The sequence below is a fragment of the Somniosus microcephalus genome, chromosome 5 (genome assembly GCF_052327205.1).
Source record: "Somniosus microcephalus isolate GS21.2 chromosome 5, FLI_Smic_1.0, whole genome shotgun sequence".
Taxonomy (NCBI): Eukaryota; Metazoa; Chordata; class Chondrichthyes; order Squaliformes; family Somniosidae; genus Somniosus; species Somniosus microcephalus.
In genome coordinates, this window is record NC_140991.1 from 6,237,096 (window position 1) to 6,258,835 (window position 21,740).

Consider the following 21,740-nt stretch of genomic DNA (forward strand, 5'->3'; position numbering starts at 1 on the left):
GTGTGTGTATATAGGGGTGTGTGTATAGGTGTGTGTATATATAGGGGTGTGTGTATATAGGGGTGTGTATATAGGGGTGTGTGTATATAGGGGTGTGTGTATAGGTGTGTGTATATAGGGGTGTGTGTATATAGGGGTGTGTATATAGGGGTGTGTGTATATAGGGGCGTGTGTTTATATAGGTGTGTGTGTATATAGGGGTGTGTATATAGGGGTGTGTGTATATATAGGGGCGTGTATATAGGGGTGTGTGTATATATAGGGGCGTGTATATAGGGGCGTGTATATAGGGGTGTGTGTATATAGGGGTGTGTGTATATAGGGGTGTGTATATAGGTGTGTGTGTATATAGGGGTGTGTGTATATAGGGGTGTGTATATAGGTGTGTGTATATATAGGGGTGTGTATATAGGGGTGTGTGTATATAGGGGTGTGTGTATATAGGGGTGTGTGTATATAGGGGTGTGTGTATAGGTGTGTGTATATATAGGGGTGTGTGTATATAGGGGTGTGTGTATATAGGGGTGTGTGTATAGGTGTGTGTATATAGGGGTGTGTGTATATAGGGGTGTGTATATAGGGGTGTGTGTATATAGGGGCGTGTGTTTATATAGGTGTGTGTGTATATAGGGGTGTGTATATAGGGGTGTGTGTATATATAGGGGCGTGTATATAGGGGTGTGTGTATATATAGGGGCGTGTATATAGGGGCGTGTATATAGGGGTGTGTGTATATAGGGGTGTGTGTATATAGGGGTGTGTATATAGGTGTGTGTGTATATAGGGGGGTGTGTATATAGGGGTGTGTATATAGGTGTGTGTATATATAGGGGTGTGTATATAGGGGTGTGTGTATATAGGGGTGTGTGTATATAGGGGTGTGTGTATATAGGGGTGTGTGTATATTGGGGTGTGTGTATATAGGGGTGTGTGTATATAGGGGTGTGTGTATATAGGGGTGTGTGTATATAGGGGTGTGTGTATATAGGGGCGTGTGTATATAGGGGTGTGTGTATATAGGGGTGTGTATATAGGGGTGTGTATATGTAGGGGTGTGTATATAGGGGTGTGTGTATATAGGGGTGTGTATATATAGGGGTGTGTATATAGGGGTGTGTATATATAGGTGTGTGTATATAGGAGTGTGTGTATATAGGGGTGTGTATATAGGGGTGTGTGTTACATTTGCTGATGATTCCGAATTAGGGTGCGAGAGGAATATAGGAGATGTGGACAGATGAGCAGAGTGGATGGTAGGTACTGGTGCAGTTCAATGCGGAGAGATGTGAAGGAGATTATCGATGGTAAATCATTGGCCAGGGACACAAATTTTCCCAGCACATTGCGGAACAAATTCCCTATGGATTCCTGGTGGATACAGCGAAAATTCACCAGAATGGCCCAGGAATGAGGGGTCATGGTTATGAAGAGCGAATGATTGCTGGTCCGATTTCCTTAGACCCCTTGTGGGCTGGGGTTGGACAGGACCAACGTGTGCCACATCTGTCCAGGCATGAGCTACCGCTGGTGTTGATGTCCTGGGCCCCTGGCAGGTGCAGGCCCAGCTGAGACCCCATAGGGAAGGCCCGGATATCCCAGGGTGATGTAAATGGGACAGAGAACCACCAGAATGGGTCTCTGGCCCCTTTTACCTGACCTTTATTGCCAGGGAATGGGTATTCATGGGGGCAAATGTCAGGAAAATCAGTCCCTGGTTCTGCCACTGGGACGGAGAAGGTTGAGGGGGAATCTAACAGAAGATTTCGAGATCATTAAACATTGAGGGTGAAAATTTCAGTGGTGCCCCCTTTGGGATGCTACTTTTAGTGCCTGAAAAAGTTAGCACCCCTGCGCCGTAAATTGAGTGGTAGCGCCCCAAGCAGGAGGCGGGGTCCTACTGGGAGCGATCCCCTTCCTGGGGCGCTACCATTGAATATCGCCGCGCTACGTGCAGCAGCGCCATGCGTGTCGGCACGTGGCGCCGCGGTACTGCAGGCCTCCCTCCCCTGATTAAAGGGGAGGGGCCTAGCGCAGCGCGCACCGGGACCCTGCTGGACCACCGGGGAGCGGGGTGCCGGCACTCAAAAGTAGCGATCGCGGCCGGCACCCCGAATGAAAAAGGGGAAAAGGGAGGCAGGTGCTGGCAGTCAGCCAGAAAAAAAAATGGCCGCCCGACACCTGCCCCTTTAATTATCGCCGCCACGGCTACACAAACGCCCTCTGACCCTGTCGGACATATCGTCCGGCGATAGGTCAGGGGGCGCAGCCGAAGCTTGCGGCCAGGGCGCGAGCGGGGCCACTGCGCACGGTGATGACGTCATTGGCGGAGGCGCAGTGCCAAGGGGCGCTACCGGCTCCCACCGCCGCTGCTAACCTCCCGCTGAATTTCGCGGGAGGCGTTGGCGGTGTCGCACCCGGGCGCTAACAGGAGGCGCAAAGCAACCCAACTTTTCCCCCTGAACGTTTTAGCACAAGCGGCTATTTATGCAGAGACTCTACCTTGATCTTAAAAGGGAGCTGGAGCAGGTATTTGAAAAGGAAGAAAAGAAGGAAACGGGGAGAGAGCGCGGGGGACGGGACTTGAGTAGGCAGCTCTCGTTGGCGCTCCAGCATGGATGCGAGGGACCGAGTGACCTCCTGTGCTGTAAAGCCTGTGATTCTATAACCTGAGACCTCATTTCTCTCCTCTTTAGGATTCAGAACCAGGTTTCAGAAATCACAAAGGAACTGGCCCAATATCAGCATGAGGTAACTGTCCCACCCCCAGCATTACACAAACTAACGCCCGGTGAAACCAGCTCACTCCAGTACTGCCCTTTCAGCAGCTTTCAGCAGAGTGATGACCACCCGCGGCCCAGTGCTCTGGAGGGGATTCTTCCACCTATAGGGAGAGGTTAGGATGTGGCACAGTCCTGTCCCCGCCTGTCTGCTTGGACTGTGTCTCCGTCGCTCTGCAGAGTCCCAGTCGCCCTCTCTATTCTCTTACGCTTTCATCTTCTAATATTTCTTTTATTTTCCCAGGGTTTTTTTGTCCCCATTTTCTTCCTCTGGTCTTTTTTTGTTGTTTCATTTCACCTTTCTTTTAACTGAACTTCTGCCAGTCCCATTTCTGTCCCAGATTTGATACGGGAACATCGGAATCGCTAGAAGGCAAAGGACCCAGGTCCACCTAGTTCCTGGTACTCGCACGATACAGCACTAATGGAGTTGTTGACCTATATACAGTGATAAGAACATAAGAAATAGGAGCAGGATTAGGCCATTCGGCCCCTCGAGCCTGCTCCGCCATTCAATAAGACCATGGCTGATCTTCTACCTCATCTCCACTTTCCTGCACTATCCTCATATCCCTTGATTCCCTTAATATCCAAAAATCTGTCGATCTCTGTCTTGAATATACTCAACGACTGAGCCTCCACAGCCCTCTGGGGTAGAGAATTCCAAAGATTCACCACCCTCGGAGTGAAGAAATTCCTCCTCATCTCAGTCCTAAATGGCCGACCCTTTATTCTGAGACTGTGACCCCTGGTTCTAGACTCCCCAACCAGGGAGAAACAGCCTCCCTGCATCTACCCTGTTAAAGCCCTGTAAGAATTTGTCGTAAAAACCCATCTGGTTCACTAATGTCCTTTAGGGAAGGAAATCTGCCGTCCTTACCCGGTCTGGCCTATATGTGACTCCAGACCCACAGCAATGTGGTTGATTCTTAACTGCCCTCTGAACTGGCGGCTCAACACCACCTTCTCAAGGGGCATTAGGGATGGGCAATAAATGCTGGCCTTGCCAGCGACACCCACATCCCGTGAATGGATAAAAAATGTCTGTAGGGAGCTCTCCAGTATAGGCACAGTAACACAGTGAGTGATATCTTCTATTAATAACCCCTGTTGTCCTTCTAACCTGCTGTGTGCTAAAGACAATTTTATCTGTGTTTCCTTTGTCAGTGATCTGCGGTGCTTCTAATGTAATTACGTATATATTTCTATAAACTAACCTTAGCATGTTGACACAGCACATCCATCCCAGCTTCACAGACAATGAGACACAGGGTCTGTTGTTCTGTGGGTAAACATCGCTGCTCTTGTGCACAATGAGATCAGACAAACAGTAATGAGATGGGCCGAGCGTTTATTGTCGGATCTTATTGAGGCATGAATGTGGAGCCTCTACCTTGAACAGTGCCATGGTCCTGTTACATCCACCTGAAAAGGCAGAGGCCCAAGTTCAATGTCTGAACTGAAATGTGGTACCGAAGCAGACCGACACTGATATTTGGCACCACCCAGTGTGAATAAAAGAAAGCATTTGCACGGTCATCTCAAAGTGCTCAACAGCCAATGAAGTGTGTAGTTGTAGTGTATGTAACGTTCCACCTTTAAGAGAACTATTTTAAGGGTTGCACTACTTTATCTTGGCTACTGTATACTGTAATACCGGTGGTGACCACACCGGTATATAAGTGCTGTGTAAGGATTTATTGGGCAGATCCGCCCTGACCTTCAACCAGTAAAGTCCTGTTAAAGTTTACTCTTGTGGTCTGTGTAGTAATTCGCAATATAACACACAGACTTAACAGTGGCGACGAGTTCGATCTTATCCTGCGGCAGAGATACATCCAAGGCAGTTAACGGGCGTCGAGAAGAGGAATCCGCCCTCGTCATTCTGCTGAGAGAAGACTCGAGTCTGCAGAGCAAAGGAAGAAGGAAGAATTCTGACACGAAGCCTTCCATCAGCAACAGGCAGTGATCATCCCTTATATCACGGTGGTGAGTGAGCCGATCAGCGACGAAAAGCAAGTCGGCCACGTTGACTGTGAGTAGGGGAGAAAATTTTAAAAAAACGGAGGATAAGGGCGGAGAACTCGACCACGGCCGGGGGAAAAGAGCCGGACAGAAGTCGGGGCCAGAGGCGCTGAGACTGGGACAGCGTAAGGCACGGAAGCCGCGGTGCAGGCAAACGCAGCCGGTGTGAGAGACCGGGCTGCAAGCGGGCTGGGAGACGCAACGGCGTCGAGAGCAAGCTCGACCGCGACCGGTAAACAAGGCCGGGCAGCTACCGAGGCCGCGAGGCGCAGCGACCAAGAACCGCTTGCGCGGGGGAAAATAAAACAAATAAAAGAAAACCGCGGAGAACTCAGCCGCAGCCGGGGGGGAAAGGACCGGACTGCAAGAGGGGCTGGGAGGCGCGATTGAAAACCGCTGGGGAGGGCGAACGCAGCAATACGGCAATCGCCGTCACAGCCAGCGGGAGAGCCAGAGCCCGAGCGAGCGGGAGAGATAGACCGAGCGAGCGAGGGAGAGCGAGACCGAGCGAGCGAGGGAGACCGTGTGAGCGCGGGAAACCGCCATTTTCGGAGGCGGGGAAGAAGGCAAGTGCGGGAAACTGCCATTTTTTTTGGGAAAAAAAAAGTTAAAGAAAAATTTCGTTGTTGTTTCTCAAAAAGATTGCGAAGATGCCTAAGCGTGGTAACATCAACGATTTCGATTCCGAGGTGGAAGATTGGGCCACGTATGTAGAACGCATAGAGATATATTGTAAGTCAAATAACATATCAAATGATGATAAAGCACTAACCTTACTAAACTCAATGGGTGCGAAGACATACGGGCTATTGAAGCATCTTCTATCACCAGCTAAACCGGCGGATCAGACTTTCGCTAATATTGTTGCTGTCCTGAAGGATCATTTGAACCCCACACCGCTGATGTTAGCGGAACGATTTAAATTTTATGTGAGAACGCAACTGAAAGAGGAAAGCAACGCGGAGTACTTGGTTGAATTGCGTAGGCTAGCAAAATACTGTCAGTTTGGGGAAAATCTGACAGAGGCACTGAGAGACAAGTTCGTGTGTGGGATGTCGAAGGAAGGAACACAAAAGCGACTGCTCGAAGAGAATGATCTTACACTTGATAAGGTTGTCACTATTGCAGCATCGCACGAAGCCGCAGCGAGAGGCACTGCGGAAATGCAGCTGAAGGCAGCGGTGCTCAGCGTAGATCAAATGGCTTCGGGTACAACGAAATGTTATCGTTGTGGGAAGACAAAACCCCATCAGAACCAATGCTGGTTTAGAAACCAGGAATGTAGAAAATGTGGCAAGCTTGGTCACATAGCTAAAGTATGCCGGTCAGGAAAGAAGACCAGCAACAATAAGTCACCGCAGAAGAAGTACAGAAAGGTACATAAGGTGACTGTGAAGAGTTCAGATGAACAGAATTCGGATTCAGACTCCAACAGCAAGGAACTGGGTAGTCTGAGAATTCACAATGTGAGTAAGGAAACTGACCGACAAACTATCTGGGTCACACTGCAGATTGCAAAAGTCCAAGTGAAGATGGAATTGGACACCGGATCGGCGTTGACGGTCATGAATAAGCAAGATTACAAAAAGTTATTCAAACATATTCCCCTACGGGATACGAAGATAGTATTGCAGACATACACGGGGCAAAAAGTATACCCCATCGGAAAGATAAAAGTCAAGGTGTTACACAAGGGCAAAGAACACCAAGGAATGGACATATATGTACTACCCGAGGGAGGTCCACCACTTCTGGGACGGGAGTGGATCAGGAAAATAAATATGGACTGGCACTCCCTAAACACAATAACGGTAGATTCCAGAAAGAAAGATGTCAAACCTGAACGATTGTCCAGAATATTGGATGAGGCTGAAGAGGTATTCCAACAGGGACTGGGAATACTGAGAGGAATTAAGGCGAAAATCAAGATTGCAGAACATGCAAACCCAAAATTTTTCAAAGCCAGATCGGTACCTTGTGCGATACGACCTGCTGTAGAGGCTGAATTGGAAAAGCTTGAACGTTCAGGGGTACTGTCTAAGGTGGACTGGAGTGAGTGGGCCACGCCCATTGTTCCCGTCATGAAGCATTCATCGAGTAACAAGCCAGGGGAACCGGGAAAGGTCCGCATCTGCGGAGACTTCAAGATCACAGTTAATCCGGTGCTTCACACGGTACAATATCCGCTTCCGCGGATTGAGGATATCTTTGCTTCATTGGCTGGCGGGAAACACTTCACCAAGATAGACCTGGCGAAAGCGTACTTACAGATGGAAGTTGAGGAAGAGTCGCGCCAGTATCTCACAATCAACACGCACAGAGGCTTGTATCGATATAATAGACTGGTTTTTGGAGTGGCTTCGGCTCCAGCAATTTGGCAGAGGGCCATGGAGCAGGTCTTACAGGGAATTCCAAGCACTCAGTGTTACTTGGATGATATCCTGATTACAGGAGAGGACGAGGAGGAACACCTCGCAAATTTGAAACTGGTGCTCACCAGGTTGAAGGAATATGGCCTTCGAGTTAATCACCAGAAATGTGAGTTCTTCCAGAAACGGATCTCGTACTGTGGTCATGTCATTGACCAAGAGGGGCTGCACAAGTCACCTGACAAGATCGAAGCTGTTGTGAAGGCCCCCGCTCCGGAAAATGTATCCCAGTTGAGGTCGTTTCTGGGGTTGATTAACTATTACCATAAGGTTCTGCCAAATCTATCCACGGTGCTGCACCCGCTGAATGCTCTGTTGCGGAAAGAAGTACCATGGAAGTGGAGCGAGGACTGTAAGAAGGCCTTTCGCAAAAGCAAGGCATTGATCACCTCTGAGGAAGTGTTGGCTCACTTCAACCCAACGCTACCTCTTCGTCTAGCTTGTGATGCTTCCCCTTATGGTATTGGAGCAGTACTCTCACACAAGTTGCCAAATGGCTCGGAAAGGCCAGTCGCATTCGCATCCAGATCATTGACCTCCGCTGAGCGCAACTATGCTCAGATAGATAGGGAGGCTCTCAGCCTTGTGTGGGGAGTAAAGAAATTCAACCATTACCTGCAGGGCAAGAAGTTTACACTGCTGACAGACCACCAGCCGTTGGTATCCATATTCAACCCTAACAAGGCCGTTTCCACGATGACAGCGCAAAGGCTACAGAGGTGGTCCATTTTCCTAGGGGCACACCAATATGACATCGAATACAAAGGGTCAAAACAGCATGGGAATGCTGACGGGTTATCGCGCCTACCGTTGCCAACGGTAGAAGAGGCACCTACAGTGGACCCAGTGGAGATGTTCCACTCAACCATAGTGGAATGTCTACCAGTAACCAATTCTACGATAGAAAAGGAAACAAGAAATGACCCGACTCTCTCACGAGTCTACGATTTAACGGTGAAGGGATGGCCAGCACATGGCGAACCAATGTTGCCAGCATTTTCGCAAAGAAGAGAACAGCTGTCAGTGTGCCGAGGAACTTTGATGTGTGGATCCAGAGTGGTGATTCCACCCAAACTCCAGCATAAAGTGCTAAAGGAGCTTCACGAGGGGCATCTGGGTGGAGTGAAAATGAAGAACCTAGCCAGAGCGTTTGTGTGGTGGCCAGGTATCGATGGAGACATCGAAGAAATGACCAAGAGCTGTCTAGGATGCCAGAAGGTCCAAAACGCCCCACCACAAGCTCCTCTGCATCCATGGGAGTGGCCCTCATCTCCATGGCAAAGGGTACATATCGACTTTGCTGGTCCATTTATGGACTCAATGTTTTTAATCGCGGTGGATGCACACTCCAAGTGGCCGGAGGTAATAAAGATGTCCTCCACCACCACGGAAAAAACCATCACAGTATTAAGGACCATATTTGCCAGGAATGGGCTGCCGGAACAGATCTGTTCTGATAATGGACCGCAATTTGTGTCCGAAGAATTCAAGAAGTTCTTAAAAAGCAATGGGGTTAAGCACTACACGTCCGCCCCATACCATCCCGCCACCAATGGATTAGCTGAAAGGTTTGTCCAGACCTTCAAGAAGGCCATAAAGGCCATGGGTAATGAAGACATAAATCTACAACATAAGGTAGATAACTTCTTGTTGGCGTACAGGAATGCAACACATGCGGTCACAAACCAAACTCCCGCCATAATGTTTTTCAATAGAAGACTAAGATGCCGGCTGGATTTGATCAAGCCAAACATCAGAAGGGACGTAGAGAACCGGCAATTTCAAGGCATGAATGAAAAGCCAACTAGAACCTTCCAGATAGGTCAACAAGTTTTGGCCCGGGACTACCGTACAGAGAAATGACAGCCTGGAACTATTTGCAAACGGCCAGGACCGCTGATGTATACCGTGGACATTGGGGAAAGCATAATAAGGCGCCATGTTGACCAGATCATAGAGTCATCCGAAAAGGGCCAATCTACTCCACAACTCTATACGCCTAATGTTGAAGCAGAGATACCCATAGTATCTACCTCCGATCCGGTAATACTGGAATCAGATGAACCTGACACTGGCCTGCAAGCAGAATCGACCTTGCCAAAAGAACCTACTACACCACCGAAAACTACTACACCACCGAGGCATTATCCGGACCGAGTCAGGAAGCCTCCAGAGAGACTGAATCTGTGAACTGTTTACATGAAGTTGTGTATATATGTTATGATGTTATGTTTAATGGGGAATATATACTGTTAACCCAAAAAGGGAGGATTGTAGTGTATGTAACGTTCCACCTTTAAGAGAACTATTTTAAGGGTTGCACTACTTTATCTTGGCTACTGTATACTGTAATACCGGTGGTGACCACACCGGTATATAAGTGCTGTGTAAGGATTTATTGGGCAGATCCGCCCTGACCTTCAACCAGTAAAGTCCTGTTAAAGTTTACTCTTGTGGTCTGTGTAGTAATTCGCAATATAACACACAGACTTAACAGTAGTCACTGTTGTAACACAGGGAAACACGGCAGCCAATTTGCACACAGCAAGGTTCCACACACAGCAATCAGTTACACGACCAGACATTGGGAGAACTCCCCTGCTCTTCTATGAATAATGCCATTTACCTCCTCTTGAAATAGGAACATAGCAACATGCCTCTCTAATTTCCTGTTTGATGCCATCCCCTACATTACCACTACTGTTTGGAGGCCTATAGACAACTCCCCGCAATGTTTTCTGCCCCTTGGTGTTTCTTGGCTCCACTCAGACTGATTCTACATCTTGATTTTCTGAGCCAATATCCTTTCTCACTGTTGCTCTGATTTCATCCTTTACTAACAACGCCCCCCACCTCCTTTTCCTTTTTGCCTGTCCTTCCTAAATATTGAATATCCTTGGATATTCAGCTCCCAGCCTTGGTCACCCTGCAGCCATGTCTCCGTAATCGCAATTATATCGTATCCGTTTACATCTATTTGTGCTGTTAATTCATCTACCTTATTATGAATGCTTCGTGCATTCAGATACAGTGCCTTTAAATTTGTCTTTTTAACATTTTTTTTGCACTATGGCCCTATTTGTCATCTTACCATTTTCTCTCCCCGGACCCTATTTGTTGGTGCACTCTTGTTTGTACGCTCCGTCCCTTCCTGACACAATCGGGTTATCCTTACCCCAATCACTTTCCTGCACTGCTTCCTTGTCTTTTCTCTTTAGCATTCTAGATTTCTCTCCACCGGGACCCTCCCCAACCCCATTATTTAGTTTAAATACTATCTACCCTATCTGTTCCCCTTAATATCTTGAAAACTTTGATCAAATCACCCCTTAACCTCATATAGTTTGTGTAATTGCTCCTTGTAATTTAACCCTTGGATACCAGGTGTCATTCTGGTAAAACTATCAAGGCCAATCTATCCTTCCAAAGGTGTGATGCCCAGAACTGCTCCCAGTGCTCCAGGTGTGGTCTAACCAGGGCTTTGTACAGCTGCAGCATAACTTCTACCCCCGTGTACTCCAGTCCTCCAGATATAAAGGCCAGCATTCCATTAGCCTTTTTGATTATTTTCTGTACCTATTCATGACATTTTAATGACCTGTGTACCTGGATCCCCCAAGTCTCTTTGGACCTCCACTGTTTCTCACTTTTCACCATTTTGAAAGTACCCTGTTCTAATCCTTTTTACGTTCAAAGTTCATACCACACACTTGCCTTCATTGAAATCTATGTACCACCGTTTTGCCCATTCACTTAATCTATTAATATCTTTGTAATATTATGCTTCCATCTACACTGCTTACAATGCCGCCTATCTTTTTCTTATCGGCAAATTTGGATATATGACTTTCTATCGCATCATCTCAGTCGTTAATAAATACGGTGAATATTTGAGGCCCCAACACAGAGTCCTGCGGGACACCACTACTCACCTCCTGCCAGTTAGAGTACCTGCCCATTATCCCCACTCTCTGTCTCCTGCCGCTCAGCCAATCTCCGAACCAGCTCAATAATTTGCCCTCAATTCCATGAGCTTCAACTTTAGGTAAGTCTCTTATGAGGGACTTTATCGAATGCCTTCTGGAAGTCCATATAAATAACATCCATAGACATTCCTCATTCCCCTGTCCACTACTTTAGTCACCTCTTCAAAAAATTCAATCCGGTTCATCAGGCATGGCCTACCTGATCTCTCTGATCAACTGAAAATTTCTGAGGTGTTACATAGAAACATAGAAGATAGGAGCAGGAGTAGGCCATTCGGCCCCTCGAGCCTGCTCCGCCATTTAATGATATCATGGCTAATCATTTAAATTCAGTACCCGGTCCCCGCTTTCTCCCCATATCCCTTGATCCCTTTAGCCTTAAGAAATATATCCAACTCCTTCTTGAATATATTTAATGAATTGGCCTCAACTGCCTTCTGTGGTAGAGAATTCCACAGGTTCACCACTCTCTGGGTGAAGAAATTCCTCCTCATCTCAGTCCTAAATGGCTTTCCCCTTATCCTTAGACTGTGACTCCTGGTTCTGGACTCCCCGACCATCGGGAACATCCTTCCTGCATCTAGTCTGTCTAGTCCTGTTAGAATTTTATGAGTTTCAATGAGATCCCCTCTCATTCTTCTAAACTCCAGCGAGTATAAGTCCAATCATACGTCATTCCTGCCATCCCAGGTATCAGTCTGGTGAATCTTCGCTGCACTCCCTCCATGGCAAGAACATCCTTCCTCAGATAAGGCGACCAAAACTGCACACAATACTCAAGGTGTGGTCTCACCAAGGCGCTGTACAACTGCAATAAGACATCCTTGTTCCTGTAGTCGAATCCTCTCGCTATGAAGGCCAACATACCATTTACCTTCTTAACCGTCTGCTGCACCTGCATGCTTACCTTCAGCGACTGGTGCACAAGGACACCCAGGTCTCGTTGCACTTCCCCTTCTCCCAATCTATTGCCATTCAGATAATAATCTGCCTCCCTGTTTTTGCCACCAAAGTGGATAACCTCGCATTTATCCACATTATACTGCATCTGCCATGCATCTGCCCAATCACCCAACCTGTCCAAATCATACTGGAGTTTCTCGGCATCCTCCTCACAGCACACATGCCCACCCAGCTTTGTGTCGTCTGCAAACTTGGAGATATTACATCTAGTTCCCTCGTCTAGATCATTAATATATATTGTGAATAGCTGGGGTCCTAGCACCGATCCCTGGGGTACCCCACTAGTCACTGCCTACCACTCGGAAAAAGACCCGTTTATTCCAACTCTTTGCTTCCTGTCTGCCAACCAGTTCTCTATCCAAGTCAGTACCTTGCCCCCAATCCCTTGTGCTTTAACTTTACACGCTAATCTCTTATGCGGGACCTTATCAAAAGCCTTCTAAAAGTCCAAATACACCACATCCACTGGTTCTCCCTTATCTATTCTACCAGTTACATCCTCAAAAAATTCCAGTAGATTAGTCAAGCATGATTTACCTTTTGTAAATCCATGTTGACTTTGTCTGATCCTGTCACTGTTTTCCAAGTGCTCTGCTATTACATCTTTTATAATAGACTCTAGCATTTTCCCCACTACCGATGTCAGGCTTACCGGTCTATAATTCCCCGTTTTCTCTCTACCACCTTTTTTAAATAGTGGGGCAACGTTAGCTACCCTCCAATCCATGGGAACTGTTCCAGAGTCTACAGAATTTTGGAAGATGACCAGCAATGCATCTACTATTTCTAGGGCCACTTCCTTAAGTACCCTAGGATGTAGATTATCAGGACCTGGGGATTTATCGGCCTTCAATCCCGTCAATTTCCCTAACACCATTTCCCTACAAATACTGATTTCATTCAATTCCTCCCTCTCATTAGACCCTATGTTCCCCGACATCTCTGGGAGGTTATTTGTGTCCTCCTTTGTGAAGACAGAAGCAAAGTATGTATTTAATTGGTCTGCCATTTCAGTCACTCTATCCTTAATTATAGACTCTAGCCATTTCCCGACAGCAGATGTTAGGCTAACTGCTCTATAATTCCCTGGTTTCCCTCACTCGCCATTCTTAAATAGCGGAGTGACGTGCGCAATTTTCCAATGTAAAGGAACGGTTCCTGAATTGAGAGAACTTTGGAAGATTATAGTTAGAGCATCTGTAATGTACTCACCGCCTTCCTTTAAAACCCTGGGATGGAAACCATCTGGTCCTGGGGATTTGCCACTCTTCAGTGTTCTTATTTTCTTCATTATTGTTATTTTACTTACATTAATTTTATTGAGTCCCTGTCCCTGATTCAATATTAGTTTCCTTGGAATTTCCGGCATGCTATCCTCTTCCTCTACTGTAAATACGGATGCAGAGTAATTATTCAACATGTCCGCCATTTCCTTAATAGCATTGACAATATCACCGCTTTCAGTTTTTAAGGGGCCAACATTGCTCCTGACCAACCTCTTTTTCCTAATGTAATTGTCAAAAAGTATTGTGTTGATTCTGAGATCCCTTGTAAGTTTCTTTTCATACTAACTTTTTGTAGCTCTTACTTTCTTTTTGTCACCCTTTGCTGTTCTTTGTATCTTTCCCATTCGCTGGGACAGGTTGGGTGATTGGGCAGATGCATGGCAGATACAGTATAATGTGGATAAATGCGAGGTTATCCACTTTGGTGGCAAAAACAGGAAGGCAGATTATTATCTGAACGGCAATAGATTGGGAGAAGGGGAAGTGCAACGAGACCTGGGTGTCCTTGTGCACCAGTCGCTGAAGGTAAGCATGCAGGTGCAGCAGGCGGTTAAGAAGGCAAATGGTATGTTGGCCTTCGCAGCGAGAGGGTTTGAGTACAGGAACAAGGATGTCTTGCTGCAGTTGTACAGCACCTTGGTGAGACCACACCTTGAGTATTGTGTGCAGTTTTGGTCACCTTATCTGAGGAAGGGTGTTCTTGCCATGGAGGGAGTGCAGCGAAGATTCACCAGGCTGATACCTGGGATGGCAGGAATGATGCATGAGAGGAGATTGGGTCGATTGGGCTTATACTCGCTGGAGTTTAGAAGAATGAGAGGGGATCTCATTGAAACTTATAAAATTCTGACAGGGCTGGACAGACTAGATGCAGGAAGGATGTTCCTGATGGCGGGGGAGTCCAGAACCAGGGGTCACAGTCTAAGGATAAGGGGTATGCCATTTAGGACAGAGATGAGGAGGAATTTCTTCACCCAGAGAGTGGTGAACCTGTGGAATTCTCTACCACAGAAGGCCGTTGAGGCCAACTCATTAAATATATTCAAGAAGGAGTTGGATATATTTCTTAAGGCTAAAGGGATCAAGGGATATGGGGAGAAGGCAGGGACAGGGTATTGAATTTGGATGATCAGCCATGATCGCATTGAATGGCGGAGCAGGCTCGAGGGGCCGAATGGCCGACTCCTGCTCCTATCTTCTATGTTTCTATGATCTGTGCTATTTTTTGTATTTTTGTATGCTATTCCGTTTAGTTTACGCTGTCCATTAACTCTTTAGTCGTCCATGGCTGTTTTTTTGGTAAATAGTGCTCTTGCCCCTTTGGTACAAACTGGTTCGGTATCACCTTAAATTCTTTTTTGAACATCTCCCGCTGACCTTCTCTCGTTTTACCCGTTAACAGATTTGCCTAATTTACTGTGGGCCGTCTCTGCCTCATCCCGTTGAAGGTGACCTTACCTAAATCTAGAATCTTAGCAGCTGTTTTGCGTTATTCCTTTTCATACAAACTCGATCAGACTATGTTGCTATCGGATGAATGTTCACGCAGTTAGGCCATGAACTAAATCTGGCACATTACTCATTATTAAATATAACGTGGCATGCCCCCTTGTTGGTTCCAGGACATAATGTTGCAGAACCTCGGTTTAAAGTCTTATCTGAAAGACGGCACCTCAGACAGTGCCGCGCTCCCTCAGTAATGCCCCTCCGACAGTGCGGCGCCCCCTCAGTACTGCCCCTCCGACAGTGCGGCGCCCCCTCAGTACTGCCCCTCCGACAGTGCCGCGCTCCCTCAGTACTGCCCCTCCGACAGTGCGGCGCTCCCTCAGTACTGCCCCTCAGACAGTGCGGCGCTCCCTCAGTACTGCCCCTCCGACAGTGCGGCGCTCCCTCAGTGCTGCCCCTCAGACAGTGCGGCGCTCCCTCAGTACTGCCCCTCAGACAGTGCGGTGCTCCCTCAGTACTGCTCCTCCGACAGTGCGGCGCTCCCTCAGTACTGCCCCTCAGACAGTGCGGCGCTCCCTCAGTACTGCCACTCCAACAGTGCAGCACTCCCTCAGTACTGCCCCTCCGACAGTGCAGCACTCCCTCAGTACTGCCCCTCCGACTGCAGCACTCCCTCAGTACAGCCCCTCCGACAGTGCAGCGCTCCCTCAACACTGCCCCTCTGACAGTGCAGCGCTCCCTCTGTACTGACCCTCCGACAGTGCAGCGCTCCCTCAGTACTGACCCTCTGACAGTGCAGCGCTCCCTCAGTACTGACCCTCTGACAGTGCAGCGCTCCCTCAGTACTGACCCTCCAACAGTGCGGCGCTCCCTCAGTACTGCCCCTCAGACAGTGTGGCGCTCCCTCAGTACTGCCCCTCAGACAGTGCGGTGCTCCCTCAGTACTGACCCTCCGACAGTGCGGCGCTCCCTCAGTACTGCCCCTCAGACAGTGCGGCGCTCCCTCAGTACTGCCCCTCCGACAGTGCGGTGCTCCCTCAGTACTGCTCCTCCGACAGTGCGGCGCTCCCTCAGTACTGCCCCTCAGACAGTGCGGCGCTCCCTCAGTACTGCCCCTCCGACAGTGCGGCGCTCCCTCAGTACTGCCCCTCCGACAGTGCGCTGCTCCCTCAGTACTGCCCCTCCGACAGTGCGGCGCTCCCTCAGTACTGCCCCTCCGACAGTGCAGCACTCCCTAAGTACTGACCCTCCGACAGTGCAGCACTCCTTCAGTAATGCCCCTCCGACAGTGCAGCGCTCCCCCAGTACTGCCCCTCTGATAGTGCAGCACTCCCTCAGTACTGCCCCTCCAACAGTGCAGCACTCCCTCAGTACTGCCCCTCCAACAGTGCAGCACTCCCTCAGTACTGCCCCTCCGACTGCAGCACTCCCTCAGTACTGCCCCTCCGACAGTGCGGCGCTCCCTCAGTACTGCCCCTCAGACAGTGCGGCGCTCCCTCAGTACTGCCCCTCCGACAGTGCGGCGCTCCCTCAGTACTGCCCCTCAGACAGTGCGGCGCTCCTTCAGTACTGCCCCTCAGACAGTGCGGCGCTCCCTCAGTACTGTTCCTCCGACAGTGCGGCACTCCCTCAGTACTGCCCCTCAGACAGTGCGGCGCTCCCTCAGTACTGCCCCTCCGACAGTGCGGCGCTCCCTCAGTACTGCCCCTCCGACAGTGCGGCGCTCCCTCAGTACTGCCCCTCCGACAGTGCGGCGCTCCCTCAGTACTGCCACTCCGACAGTGCACCACTCCCTCACTACTGCCCCTCCGACTGCAGCACTCCCTCAGTACTGCCCCTCCGACAGTGCGGCGCTCCCTCAGTACTGCCCCTCCGACAGTGCAGCACTCCCTAAGTACTGACCCTCCGACAGTGCAGCCCTCCCTCCGTACTGCCCCTCCGACAGTGCAGCGCTCCCCCACTACTGCCCCTCTGATAGTGCAGCGCTCCCTCAGTACTGCCACTCCAACAGTGCAGCACTCCCTCAGTACTGCCCCTCCGACAGTGCAGCACTCCCTCAGTACTGCCCCTCCGACTGCAGCACTCCCTCAGTACAGCCCCTCCGACAGTGCAGCGCTCCCTCAACACTGCCCCTCTGACAGTGCAGCGCTCCCTCTGTACTGGCCCTCCGACAGTGCAGCGCTCCCTCAGTACTGACCCTCTGACAGTGCAGCGCTCCCTCAGTACTGACCCTCTGACAGTGCAGCGCTCCCTCAGTACTGCCCCTCCAACAGTGCGGCGCTCCCTCAGCACTGCCCCTCAGACAGTGCGGCGCTCCCTCAGTACTGCCCCTCAGACAGTGCGGTGCTCCCTCAGTACTGCTCCTCCGACAGTGCGGCGCTCCCTCAGTACTGCCCCTCAGACAGTGTGGCGCTCCCTCAGTACTGCCCCTCCGACAGTGCGGCGCTCCCTCAGTACTGCCCCTCCGACAGTACGGTGCTCCCTCAGTACTGCCCCTCCGACAGTGCGGCGCTCCCTCAGTACTGCCCCTCCGACAGTGCACCACTCCCTCAGTACTGCCCCTCCGACTGCAGCACTCCCTCAGTACTGCCCCTCCGACAGTGCGGCGCTCCCTCAGTACTGCCCCTCCGACAGTGCAGCACTCCCTAAGTACTGACCCTCCGACAGTGCAGCACTCCCTCAGTACTGCCCCTCCGACAGTGCAGCGCTCCCCCAGTACTGCCCCTCTGATAGTGCAGCGCTCCCTCAGTACTCCCCCTCCAACAGTGCAGCACTCCCTCAGTACTGCCCCTCCAACAGTGCAGCACTCCCTCAGTACTGCTCCTCCGACTGCAGCACTCCCTCAGTACTGCCCCTCAGACAGTGCGGCGCTCCCTCAGTACTGCCCCTCCGACAGTGCGGCGCTCCCTCAGTACTGCCCCTCAGACAGTGCGGCGCTCCCTCAGTACTGCCCCTCCGACAGTGCGGCGCTCCCTCAGTACTGCCCCTCAGACAGTGCGGCGCTCCTTCAGTACTGCCCCTCAGACAGTGCGGCGCTCCCTCAGTACTGCTCCTCCGAGAGTGCGGCGCTCCCTCAGTACTGCTCCTCCGACAGTGCGGCACTCCCTCAGTACTGCCCCTCAGACAGTGCGGCGCTCCCTCAGTACTGCCCCTCCGACAGTGCGGCGCTCCCTCTGTACTGCCCCTCCGACAGTGCGGCGCTCCCTCGGTACTGCCCCTCCGACAGTGCGGCGCTCACTCAGTACTGCCACTCCGACAGTGCACCGCTCCCTCAGTACTGCCCCTCCGACTGCAGCACTCCCTCAGTACTGCCCCTCCGACAGTGCGGCGCTCCCTCAGTACTGCCCCTCCGACAGTGCAGCACTCCCTAAGTACTGACCCTCCGACAGTGCAGCACTCCCTCCGTACTGCCCCTCCGACAGTGCAGCGCTCCCCCAGTACTGCCCCTCTGATAGTGCAGTGCTCCCTCAGTACTGCCACTCCAACAGTGCAGCACTCCCTCAGTACTGCCCCTCCGACAGTGCAGCACTCCCTCAGTACTGCCCCTCCGACTGCAGCACTCCCTCAGTACTGCCCCTCCGACAGTGCAGCGCTCCCTCAACACTGCCCCTCTGACAGTGCAGCGCTCCCTCTGTACTGACCCTCCGACAGTGCAGCGCTCCCTCAGTACTGACCCTCTGACAGTGCAGCGCTCCCTCAGTACTGACCCTCTGACAGTGCAGCGCTCCCTCAGTACTGCCCCTCCGACAGTGCAGCGCTCCCTCAGTACTGCCCCTCCGACAGTGCAGCGCTCCCTCAGTACTGACCCTCCGACAGTGCAGCGCTCCCTCAGTACTGCCCCTCCGACAGTGCAGCGCTCCCTCAGTACTGACCCTCCGACAGTGCAGCGCTCCCTCAGTACTGCCCCTCCGAGAGTGCAGCGCTCCCTCAGCACTGCCCCTCCGACAGTGCAGCGCTCCCTCAGTACTGACCCTCAGACAGTGCAGCGCTCCCTCAGTACTGCCCCTCCAGCAGTGCAGTGCTCCCTCAGTACTGCCCCTCCGACAGTGCAGTGCTCCCTCAGTACTGACCCTCCGACAGTGCAGCGCTCCCTCAGTACTGCCCCTCCGACACTGCAGCGCTCCCTCAGTACTGCCCCTCCGACAGTGCGGTGCTCCCTCAGTACTGACCCTCCGACAGTGCAGCGCTCCCTCAGTACTGCCCCTCCGACACTGCAGCGCTCCCTCAGTACTGCCCCTCCGACAGTGCGGTGCTCCCTCTGTACTGCCCCTGCTGCTCCTGCCCCCACTCAGCTGCCCAAACTCGTTGGTTGCGGATTGTATCAATTATCGCTGATGGCCCTCAACCTCCAACTGCTGCATCAAGTGACGGTCCAGGCTACCAATTGGGAAAGGTCTTGCACCCGGTCAATCTATGGAACAGAGACCAGCAAAAAAAGAGACCCTTTGGCTGGGGGTTAGGTGGAGGCAAAGTGCAGATTTGATGGATTTAATATTCAGTGTGGGTATCAACTGGTGAGTGACTCGTTCAAGAAACCCGCTAAAGAACACCTCACGCATTTGGTTTATCAATGTCCTGAGCACAGTCGAGTGCTGGAACACTATTAAATTAACGCAATGTAATTCTCTCCTCAGCTACAGAAAGCCTACTGTGAGCTCAACAAACGCATCACCGAGCATGACAAGTGTGTGCGTAAAAACATGAGTCAAACCGACATCACACTACAGGTGAGTCAGAGCTTGGGAGAGCCGCAAGTCTCAGTGTCTCTCTCTCCCTCTCTCTCTGTCTCTGTCTCTCTCTCTCTGTCCCTCTCTCTGTCTGTCTCTCTCTCTGTCTCCCTCTCTCTCTCGCTCTCTCTCTATCTCTCTCTCCCTCTCTCTCTGTCTCTGTCTCTCTGTCTCTCTCTCTGTCTGTCTCTCTCTCTCTCTGTCTCTCTCTCTCGCTCTCTCAATTCAATTTCAATTCAATTCAAATCGTTTTATTGGCATGACAAGATACATCTTATGTTGCCAAAGCATCGAAAAACATTTATGGTTGAACACATAAACGCAGATCTATCCATACAGTGTATAAACAGATATATCCCTGAGTGTATAAATATACATTCATATAATTTGTATATACTCTTTTCTTAGATTTAATGGTTGTTCGTCTGTTTATGGCAAGCTGTAACATAGTGTGCCGCTAAGGTTACACAATTTCTCTCTTCCCCTCGTAGGTATGGGAGTTTTTGGTCGTCATTCAAATTTCTGAATTCAGGGCATATTTTTGTGAATTTTGGGTAGAAATTCTCCCTTATGCCCTGATATTTTCCACAAGCTGTGAGGAAGTGCATCTCTGTCTCCACCACTCCCTGACTGCAGTGAGAGCATATCCTGTCCTCTCTTGTCAGCCAGGTCTGTCTGTGTCTGCCTTTTTTGATAGCCAGGCTATGCTCACTAAGTCTGTACATAGTCAAGGTTTTTCTCAATTTGCTATCTTTTACCGTGGTCAGGTATTCAGCCATGTTGTATTGTCTGTTTAGGGCCAAGTAGCAATTGAGTTTGTTTTGGGTTTTTGTTGTTTCTGCCCAATATGACAGATATTTTTCCTTTTGCTTAGTGACAATTGTGTTGGGTTGAACTCTCTGTGCTACGATGTCACTGTCCTGGGGCTGGTTATTGTTAGTAGTGTTAGTAGTTACTTCACTGAGTCCCAGGACTAGTTGACTGAGGGTATTCTTCTTTATGATCCTCTCTTGGCATTTCAGGGCTTCGTAATGATAGCATTGGGGGTTGCTCATTTCTAGGTGTTTCCAAAATTTGGTGGCTGTTTTTTGGATAGTAATTATTAATGGATATTGGCCTAGTTCTGTCCTGCATGCATTGTTTATGGTTTTCCTTTGAGTCCGGAGGATACTTTTACAGAATTCTGCAGGTAGGATCTCAATTGGGTGTTTGTCCCATTTTGCAAATTCTTGTTGTGTTAGCGGTCCCCACACCTCACTGCCATAGAGTGCAATTGGTTCAATTACTGATTTAAAAATGTTGAGCCAAATGCTAATTGGGATTTCTATTTGGATTGATTTTTTAATGGCATAGAAAGCCCTTCTTGCTTTCTCTTTCAGTTCATTCACAGCCAGATGAAAATTTCCCGTAGAACTGATTTTTAAGCCCAAGTATGTGTAGTTAGTGGTTTGTTCAATTTTGATTGTTCCTAGTGTGAAATTTATTCTGGGTCCCTGATGTCTGGATCTTTGCTGGAACACAAGGACTTTGGTTTTTTGGGGGTTTATTGTCAGGGCCCAGGCCTGACAGAACGACTCTAGCAGATCCAGGTTCTGCTGTAGACCCTCCTTAGTAGGTGACAGCAGAACCAGGTCATCTGCATAGAGGAGGAATTTAACCTTGGATTCATATAGGGTGAGGCCGGGTGCTGTAGATTGTTCAAGTAGTTTTGCCAATTCATTTATGTAAATATTAAAGAGTGTCGGTGAGATGGGCGAGCCCTGCGTCACACCCCGCCCCTGTGGGAAGTATTTTGTTTGTTTGTCTCCAATTTTAACTGCACATTTATTGTTTGTATACATTGATTTAATTACATCATATGTTTTTCCCCCTACACCACTTTCAATAAGTTTCAAGAATAGACCGTCATGCCAGATGGAATCGAAAGCCTTCTGGAAATCTATAAAGCTGGCAAAAATTTTGCTTTTGTTTTGATGAACATGTTTGTCAATTAGGGTGTGTAGGGTGAAGATATGATCTGATGTTCTATAGTTTGGTAGGAATCCAATTTGGCTTTTACTCAAGACATTGTGCTCCTCAAGGAAGTTTATAAGGCCTAGAA

At 49.8% G+C, this 21,740-nt stretch overlaps 1 protein-coding gene across 1 annotated transcript in view; it reads left to right on the forward strand.

Annotated features, from left to right (window-relative positions):
• The window catches only part of LOC147116841 (IQ motif and ankyrin repeat domain-containing protein 1-like), a 198,029-nt gene that overhangs the window by 129,865 nt on the left and 46,424 nt on the right, over positions 1 to 21,740 (forward strand). The window contains exons 6-7 of the mRNA XM_085987175.1: positions 2,694 to 2,748; positions 19,547 to 19,639. Of these exons, the coding sequence (XP_085843301.1) occupies positions 2,694 to 2,748; positions 19,547 to 19,639 (148 nt within the window). The remainder of the gene's footprint in view (positions 1 to 2,693; positions 2,749 to 19,546; positions 19,640 to 21,740) is intronic.